The sequence below is a fragment of the Notothenia rossii genome (assembly GCF_949606895.1).
Source record: "Notothenia rossii genome assembly, contig: scaffold_118, whole genome shotgun sequence".
NCBI lineage: Eukaryota > Metazoa > Chordata > Actinopteri > Perciformes > Nototheniidae > Notothenia > Notothenia rossii.
In genome coordinates, this window is record NW_027640273.1 from 95,431 (window position 1) to 105,000 (window position 9,570).

The 9,570-nt window shown below is 47.0% G+C and overlaps 2 protein-coding genes across 2 annotated transcripts in view; both read right to left on the reverse strand.

Annotated features, from left to right (window-relative positions):
- Positions 1–2,137: 2,137 nt before the first annotated feature.
- LOC307026867 (general transcription factor II-I repeat domain-containing protein 2A-like) lies at positions 2,138–4,261 on the reverse strand (the record flags this gene model as incomplete). The annotated part of the gene is made up of 2 exons (XM_079695004.1): positions 2,138–2,334; positions 2,504–4,261. The coding sequence occupies one exon, from the start codon at positions 4,259–4,261 to the stop codon at positions 2,510–2,512; it is 1,752 nt and encodes a 583-aa protein (XP_079551130.1). The 3' UTR covers positions 2,138–2,334; positions 2,504–2,509.
- A 4,434-nt stretch (positions 4,262–8,695) lies between these two features.
- LOC307026870 (chymotrypsin B-like) overlaps positions 8,696–9,570 on the reverse strand; it is a 3,490-nt gene continuing 2,615 nt past the window's right edge. The window contains exons 5-7 of the mRNA XM_079695008.1: positions 9,326–9,506; positions 9,016–9,149; positions 8,696–8,939 (exon numbers count right to left, since the gene is read on the reverse strand). Coding sequence (XP_079551134.1) covers positions 8,778–8,939; positions 9,016–9,149; positions 9,326–9,506 — 477 coding nt within the window. The 3' untranslated portion in view covers positions 8,696–8,777. The remainder of the gene's footprint in view (positions 8,940–9,015; positions 9,150–9,325; positions 9,507–9,570) is intronic.

Consider the following 9,570-nt stretch of genomic DNA (forward strand, 5'->3'; position numbering starts at 1 on the left):
TACAGAAACTCAACATTTCTAATCTGTGTGACACAAATATGCACGATTGTTTTGGGCTCCCCCTATTCATCTCAAAGTCGGCCTTCAGGGGAGCTCCCTCCCTCTTTAGGGGAGCCAAGCTCCCCCTCGCTCCCCCCCATTTCGAACAGTGCTTGCACAGTGCGTATAAGCGGCGGATAGACGGGCACTGTGAATGAATCAAAGTAAATATATAAGTGGTCATGAACACATCTGTCCATCAGACAGAGGGCTGCTGTGCCTCCTGTCATCATTAATGGACGTCTCTTTAAAATGACCGCTCAGAGGAGAGGAGTTCTCATTCCTCTAACCGCCTGCTGCTTCCCCTCCTCTCTCCTCGGTTCAACCCCTCTCTCCCCGGTTCCCCTCCTCTCTCGTCAGTTCCCCTCCTCTCTCCTCGGTTCCCCTCCTCTCTCGTCAGTTCCCCTCCTCTCTCCTCGGTTCCCCTCCTCTCTCGTCGGTTCCCCTCCTCTCTCCTCGGTTCCCCTCCTCTCTCCTCGGTTCCCCTCCTCTCTCGTCGGTTCCCCTCCTCTCTCCTCGGTTCCCCTCCTCTCTCCTCGGTTCCCCTCCTCTCTCCTCGGTTCCCCTCCTCTCTCCTCGGTTCCCCTCCTCTCTCCTCGGTTACCCTCCTCAGTCCTCGGTTCCCCTCCTCTCTCCTCGGTTCCCCTCCTCTCTCCTCGGTTCCCCTCCTCCCTCGTCGGTTCCCCTCCTCTCTCCTCGGTTCCCCTCCTCTCTCCTCGGTTCCCCTCCTCAGTCCTCCGCTTGCATCTCCTGTGGGCGGGACTAAGTCTCGAGGAGAGGAGTCGAGGATAGGAGTCGAGGAGGGGAAATTAGAGTATTGAGAAACCTCTTAGGAGGAGTCGAGGAGGGGTGAGGGAGGAGGGGTGAGGGAGGAGACGAAAGGGAGGATATACGCGAGCAGACTACGGGGAAGTGTTTTCACCACTCGCGTATAAAAGCCCCGCCCCCACCTTCACACACAAGAGGTTTCTCAATACTCAAATTTCCCCTCCTCGACTCCTATCCTCGACTCCTCTCCTCGAGACTTGGTGCTGCCCACAGGAGATGCGAGCGGAGGACTGAGGAGGGGAACCGAGGAGGGAGGAGGGGAACCGAGGAGAGAGGAGGGGAAGCAGCAGGCGGTTAGAGGAATGAGAACTCCTCTCCTCTGAGCGGTCATTTTAAAGAAACGTCCATTAATGATGACAGGAGGCACAGCAGCCCTCTGTCTGATGGACAGATGTGTTCATGACCACTTAGATATTTACTTTGATTCATTCACAGTGACACACACACACACACACACATCTACACACTGTACCACACATACACCTACAGCTCCTAAAGCATAAACAGGCTACAGCCGTTGTGTATTTTATTTAGTGAAGCACTAAATGGTTTTAGAAACATCTGGACTCTTTGTTTGTAGATATCTACTAAACTAAAGCAGAGACAGAGAGTAGGTCTGTTACACTGAGTGATATATATTATACACACTGCTCTGCTTTCTGCACGGACCTCTCAGCTGTTCTCTCTGGAAACATGGCGTCGTGATGAGAGCAGTTCATAAATTAATATCCAGGAGATGCATGCAGAGCTGTGATTGGCTGAGATAAGTCCGGCCGTGCGTCACGCCTCCACCGTTCCCGGAAATGCATCCGTGGAGGACCCATCAGTGTCTCCTCGGTTAGAGCTCCTCCAGAGAGCCTCCTCTCTCCTCTCTCCTCTCTCCTCGGTTAGAGCTCCTCCAGAGAGCCTCCTCTCTCCTCTCTCCTCTCTCCTCTCTCCTCGGTTAGAGCTCCTCCAGAGAGCCTCCTCTCTCCTCTCTCCTCTCTCCTCTCTCCTCTCTCCTCGGTTAGAGCTCCTCCAGAGAGCCTCCTCGATGCTCGATCCTCGGTCCTCGATGTGCATTTAGAGAAAGGAGATGTCCTTCAACATGGCGCGCTGAAATTCATTTCCGGGTCACTACCGGAGGACCGAGGAGTCGAGGAGTCGAGGAGGGGAATTTGAGTATTGAGAAACCTCTACAGCAGGGGTTCTCAAAGTTTTGATGAGTGAGGGCCAATTTAGGTACCCAATATTGGATTAAGGGCCGCCCAAGAAAAAACGGAACACAAAATTCCAAAACAAATCTTCTCTTTATTACACACACACACACACACACACACACACACACACACACACACACACACACACACACACACACACAGAGAGAGTATTGCGCTGGAGTTAGTGATATGCTGTGGATTTCCTGTCTTATCAGCAGGGCCCTGTTTCAGAACCAATTCCAGCTACTCAAGCACCACAGGATAGTCTCTGCAAGACAAATACAGAGAGACAGAGAGGGGGGAGGGAGAGAAAGAGACTTTTAAAATAGAAGCTTACCAAAGACCACAATAACACAGTATTCATCATCATCATTGTTATTATTATTGTTGTTGTATTTGTAACACAAATCGGCTATTATTGCCTGTCATCAACATACCTTTTCCTACTTTGAATGGGATTTATGGTGCTGTCGTCTGTTGGCTACTATTCCTTTGATGTCCGGTTCCATCTCCGTTGTTGCTATACGAAGGAAAGCATGTAGATGGGCATCCGTCAGCCTGGATCTCAGCTGGGATTTGTTGATGGCCATGGTGGAGAAGGTTTTCTCACAAATGTATGTGCTTCCGAACAGAGAGGCCATTCTGATGGCATGTTGGCGAAGTGCAGGGTACGTAGATGGGGAAAGTCCTTTGTAGAACTCGATGAGATTCTTGTCTCGATATGCTGCTCTGGCCTCAGAGCTCTCCTGCAGGTCGATGAGCTCGAACTGCATTTCTGCAGGCTCTTCTTCGGGTGCACATGTGAAGGGATCTTGGAATAGGTTGAATGACTTCTCGTGGTCACTGAAGTCCGAGAAGCGGTGGTGGAATTCCTCTTGGAGTTTTTCCATGAGGTTGTGGTTCTTGTCTGAACACAGGTGATGTAAAACGTCACATTCACCTGCGAGCACCTTGCAGGTGGGGAAATGGGTTAGATCCCCCTCTCTGAGCTGTCCCTGCACTAGTTGAAGTTTTCGCTGGAAAGCTTTGACGCTTTCAAACAATGTGGAAATGAGCTTCCCATGGCCCTGCAGCTTCACATTGAGATCGCTGAGAAAGGTTTTCAGGTCAACAAGGAACGCTAGGTCACAAAGCCATTCAGTGTCACTTAACTGTGGCAGATCTTGTCCTTTTGATTGCATTAACTCAGCGATTTCTTTCCTCAAATTAAAAAAACGCTTCAGTGTGGCACCTCTGCTCAGCCACCTGACAGCAGTGAAGTATATGACGTCACCAAATTCAGCCTCTGATTGCACCAAAAAAGTTTTGAATTGACGGTGATTCAGACCTCTGGACTTTATGAAATTCACTGTCTTCTCACCTCCGTTATTGGCCACTTTGTCGCTGAGCAAAGAGACAGCGCCCGCCTTTCTCCCGACCATGGCTGGCGCTCCATCTGTTGTGACACCGAACATGGATGTCAGCTCCACATTGTATGCATCGAGACTACGACACACAGCATCACAAATGTCGATTCCCCTTGTTCTGTCTTTGATACTCTCCATGCTTAGCAGTTCCTCGCCTATTTCAAAGTCCTCCGTGACCGTTCGAATGAAAATCAGCAGTTGTGCAGTATCAGAAATGTCTGTACTCTCATCCAGTGCTATAGAAAAGGACCCCTTGCCTAGGCCTTCCACACGTAGTCCCAATTGCTCTTTGAGATCATTGGCCAGATCTTCGATTCGTCGTGTCACTGTGTCATTCGATAAACTTATGTCACGGAACTTTGACTTTTGTTCAGGGCATACAATGTCAGCCACTTTCAAAATGCAGTCTCGCACGAATTCTCCATCACTGAACGGCTTGCTCCGCCTGGCAATTTCGTGAGCTACCACATAGCTAGCCTGTGTTACAGCTTCACCGGATTTTGCAAGATTTGTGAAAACTGACTGCTGGGCAGTTAAACCTCTTTGAAGTTGTTCAAGTTTAGTTCTGCGCTCCTTGCCCATGAACTTGTCATACATTTTATGATTGGTATCATAATGGCGTTTTATGTTATACTCCTTGAGCATTGCATTCACCTGCTTGCAGATGAGGCATATCACTTTATCCGACCCCTGAGGTAAAACGAAGTAAGCGTTGCTCCATTTCTCCTGGAACTTCCTTTTCTCCTCACTGACAAAACGTTTTTTACGCGACGGCCCTGGCTCCTCCATCTCGCTTACACAACGAAAACTTCCAACAAATTTTGTTTCCGATGTTCACGTGAACACTTTGCCGCCTTTGGGACGTGCATCCAATCAGGGAGTGAGTTTGGGGATGCTCGCGCTGGGGGTATTCAGTGGAAATAACAGTGTGCCTGAGTGTGGACGTTGGGAGAGACAGCTTGTTGTTTTATTATTGTATAACCGGACTTTTGTGTGCGTTCATATACTTAACCACACACGCAAACACACACACTCTTTCTCTGCCGTTACATAGCAGACACTACTTTATCTGTCAAGTTGTCTCCGATGCCACCACAACTTCCTGTCAAACACGTTATCTCGACTTCAAAATAAAAGCATGCAAACGGAACTGGAAGTTAACCTAAATTAAATCCAAAATACACATAAAACTACAACGAAGGCAACAAAAACAATGCAACATCTCCTTCAGTCTCAGAGGACACAAAGTTGGGTTATCTACAGACAGTGACTAGCTAAAATCGCTAGCTAACTCCCGTTTCTGATAACTTACAACAGATTTTCCGCTTAACTGCAACTCGCGAGATTTGCGAGATTTGCGAGATTCAGGTTACCAAATAAGGAGTGAGAGTGACGCGTAGAGGAACCGGAAGCTGCGCTAGCCTCCGGTGGCTACCATAATGCTATCATTTAGTTTCTCCGATTTTTGCACAAAAATGGATTGATGGACCATCAATAAATAAGCCATGCCTGCTTCATGTATGGAAGAGGACCAGCGCCTCAAGAAAGCAATCATATCATCAGGTGTGGTCTCTAACATTTATAAATTATTATCTAGGGCTGCCCCGAATACCTATTCTCCTGTCCAACTGTCCTGGGAGCATACCTTGAATATCTCTCTGTCTGCTTTGCAATGGAACTCCATTTGGCAGTCAGCTATTTTCTCTTCTAAATGTGTAAGATTCAGGATCATACAGTTCAAAATTCTCAATAGAGCTTACATCACCCCTGTTACAAAATCCAAGACGGACAATAAACAGAGATTTATGCTGGCATGAATGTGGCAAGCGAGGTACATTGTTGCACCTACTCTGGGAATGCCCAGCGGTAAAAAAAACTTTGGTCAGAAGTAATATCCTTATTGTCTGAATCTTTAAAAGTTAATTTCCCTACATGTCCCATTGCATGTCTACTGGGTCTCAAGCCAGATGGCAATCCTGCAAGGACTACCGATCGGCTCTGGACATTGGGCTGTTTAGCCACAAAAAGACTCCTATTAAAGTCCTATTAAACTGGAAGGAACGCAAACCAGCCTGCTTTACTAGGGACTCATGGCTGAGGGAGTATCTGGACCTACTGAACATGGAGCGTGCAGCTTCTCTGCTGGGGGATTTTGAGGGGAGACAGGAGGATTGCGGTTCACTGTCCGCAGCTCTCCTATCTAACCCTGTCAATATGGCATCTCCTGTGTAATGTATAATGTATTGTGTATGTAATGTCCTGTGTATGTCACAATCAGCTGTCTTAAGAAGTCATCCTTGCATCCACCCCCCCCCCCCCCCTCCCCCATTACGTTTTGTTTAGTTGTTTGTTGTTACATGTTTTGATGTACGGTTTGTTATCTGGAGCAATGTCTGTTAAAAAAAAAAAAAAAAAAATTTTTTTTTTTTTTTTTACTGTACTTGGGGTTTAACAGGTTAACTATCGCGGGCCGCCAGAAACATTTCCGAGGGCCGCCATTGGCCCGCGGGCCGCACTTTGAGAACCCCTGCTCTACAGTCACTCACAGCTGGTCCATTTCAATAGAGGAAAACTGACAACTGGAAGATGAGTGGAAAAGCCTCACTGAAATGTATAAGTGCTCACAGCTCCGTGGGAATTATTATGTGCAATTCATTTCTTAAGGTTATACTAACAATTGAAGTCATGTTTAATGATCTTGAACGTCACTAAAACATAGCTATTAAGAAAGCTATTTCATAAATGGCTAGATCTTGATAAATAACAATTATTTGTATTGTTTTGTGTTAAGATATTCAAGAGTTAAATTATTTAAAATGTCCTGAATGTGGGTTTGTGGTGAATGTGGGGATCTACAGGAAACACATGTTCAGAGAAAAGGCTTTCACATTACTATCATTATATTTGTATTTAAATGTAGGCTACATTTTACACCAACACGGAACACAAAAGCAGGACCAACATCATACATTGAATTCCTTGACTAACAAGAGAAAGATTCATTTAAATAAATATTTAACAACAAATGGCTGGTTCTAAAGGGTCCTTCAGTTCAGCCCGATGAGAGGGGATACAGCTGTGCACATGTCATTATTAACAGACGTCGTTTAAGAGTGACGCTTGAGTGAACGAGGACATCCCAATGAATACCTGAGGAATCCTCTGTCCTCACGTCACCTCCTCGTGTCTCTCGCTTGCATCTTACGGAGGAGGAGCTAAGATGCAAGGAAGGGAAGCGAGTAAGGGAAAGGAGGAGGGGAAATATTGAATTGAGACGAGCCTCAGGACAGCAGACAGTCTGCATATCTTCGGAAGCAAACGAGTCTATTTCGTCTATCTACAGGACTGTCTCAGAAAATTAGAATATTGTGATAAAGTTCTTTATTTTCTGTAATGCAATTAAAAAAACAAAAATGTCATACATTCTGGATTCATTACAAATCAACTGAAATATTGCAAGCCTTTTATTATTTTAATATTGCTGATTATGGCATACAGCTTAAGAAAACTCAAATATCCTATCTCTAAATATTAGAATATCATGAAAAAGTATACTAGTAGGGTGTTCAACGAATCACTTGAATCGTCTAATTAACTCGAAACACCTGCAAGGGTTTCCTGAGCCTTGAAAAACACTCAGCTTGGTTCAGTAAACTAAATCACAAGTATGGGGAAGACTGCTGATCTGACTGCTGTCCAGAGGACCGTCATTGACACCCTCCATCAGGAGGGTAAGACACAAAAAGAAATTTCTCAAAGAGCAAGCTGTTCACAGAGTGCAGTTTCAAAGCACATCCACAAAAAGTCTGTTGGAAGGGGGAAATGTGGCAGGAAACGCTGCACAACCAAGAGAGATGACCGCAGCCTTAACAGCATTGTGAAGAAGAGTCGCTTCCAGAATTTGGGGGAGCTTCAAAGACAGTGGACTGAAGCTGGAGTCCAGGTATCAAAAGTCACTGTTCACAGACGTGTCCGGGAAATGGGCTACAATAGCCGTATTCCCATGGTCAAGCCACTTCTGAACTCAAGACAACGGAAGAGGCGTCTGACTTGGGCTAAGGAAAAGAAGCACTGGACAGTTGCACAGTGGTCCAAAGTCCTCTTTTCAGACGAAAGCAAGTTTTGTATTTCATTTGGAAGTCAAGGCGCCAGAGTCTGGAGAAAGGCTGGAGAGGAGCAAAATCCAAGTTGCTTGAAATCCAGTGTGAAGTTCCCACAGTCAGCGATGGTTTGGGGAGCCATGTCAGCTGCTGGTGTTGGTCCACTGTGTTTCATCAAGCCCAGAGTAAATGCAGCTGTGTACCAAGAGATTTTAGAGCACTACATGCTTCCGTCTGCTGAAAAGCTCTATGGAGATGAGGAATTCATTTTCCAGCATGATCTGGCACCTGCCCACAGTGCCAAAACCACCAGTAACTGGTGTACTGACCATGGCATTACTGTCCTCGATTGGCCTGCAAATTCCCCTGACCTGAACCCCATAGAGAATATGTGGGGTATTGTGAAGAAGAAGCTGAAAGACACCAGACCCAACAATGCTAATGAGCTAAAGGCCGCTATTGAAGCATCCTGGGCATCCATAACACCTCAGCAATGCCACAGGCTGATTGCCTCCATGCCACGCCGCATTGATGCAGTAATCCGTGCAAAAGGATTCCCAACCAAGTACTGAGTGCATTAATGGACATTTTCAAATGTTTGATTGTGTTTTGCTGTTATAAATCTTTTTTTTTTACTTGGTCTGAGGAACTATTCTAATTTTTTGAGATAGCATTTTTGAGTTTTCTTAAGCTGTATGCCATAATCAGCAATATTAAAATAATAAAAGGCTTGCAATATTTCAGTTGATTTGTAATGAATCCAGAATGTATGACATTTTTGTTTTTTTAATTGCATTACAGAAAATAAAGAACTTTATCACAATATTCTAATTTTCTGAGACAGTCCTGTATATAAATATCTTCACACATTTATTCAACCAAAACACAGACCATGGTGGGTGATGGTCAGAGTTTTGGGTGTGGGGGTCAGGGCTCAAGTTGAGAATTGCTCCCCGTCAGTCGGGGGTACCCTAAAAAGGTATTTTTATTATATGATGTATATATTTATCTATAAAAACACAAATAGCAGAAATGGAAACAACAAAGGCAGGGGGTTGGGGGTCGGGGTGAGAGCTGCTCCCCCTCAGTCGGAGGAACCTTAATGAAAGACAGACATGGTATGTGAGTTTCAGAGTTTTTATTATTAGGGTTTGGGGGTCAGGGGGTCGGTGGGGGGGCCGGAGGTCAGGCTGGGTTTCCTCTGCTTAGTTGGCGGCGAGGGTCTGGTCCACCCAGCTGCGCAGCTCGGTGACGCGGGCGTAGACGGCGGGGGTGGAGGTGGAGCAGCGGCTGCTTCCCCAGGACACGATGCCCACCAGAGTCCAGGCTCCGGCATTCTCACAGACCAGAGGACCACCAGAGTCTCCCTGCATGGGGGAGAGAGACATGTTACACAAGGGGAGAGACAAAGAGAGGGTGAGACAGGTAGGGGCGGGGCCTCACCATGCAGGAAGTGGCTCCAGCTCCTCCAGCACAGATCATGACTCCGGAGATGTTGCTGCCCCAGTGCTGCTTGCACTGCTCGTTTGACAGCAGAGGGAGGGAGGCCTGCTGCAGCAGGTTGGGGGTGTTGAAAGCTGCAGGGGAAGAAATCAAACGCACCCATTAATGTTCAGCTGTCCCTGATCAGCTAACGGTAAACGGGCTACCTCATTTAGATCTTTCTCCAGTCTGTAGCTATCGTCAAACCGCTACAGAACAAGTGTTGAGACGACTAACCGTTAGCCTCTGTTAGCTTAGCATAGGCACTCACCATTGTAGCGGGTCAGCCCCCATCCGGAGGTCACGCAGGTGGTCCCAGCGCTGAAGTTGTCGGAGGACTCTGCGAGGCAGACGGGGGAGACATTGGGTCCCAGGCGGGCGGGCGAGGCCAGCTTGATGAGGGAGATGTCGTTGTTGATGGTGCGGGGGTTCCACAGAGGGTGGGTGAACACCTGGGGGAGGGGGGATCAGTTAATGGTAAAGAAAGGGGGGGTTGCTCTGAATACTGATTGGCTG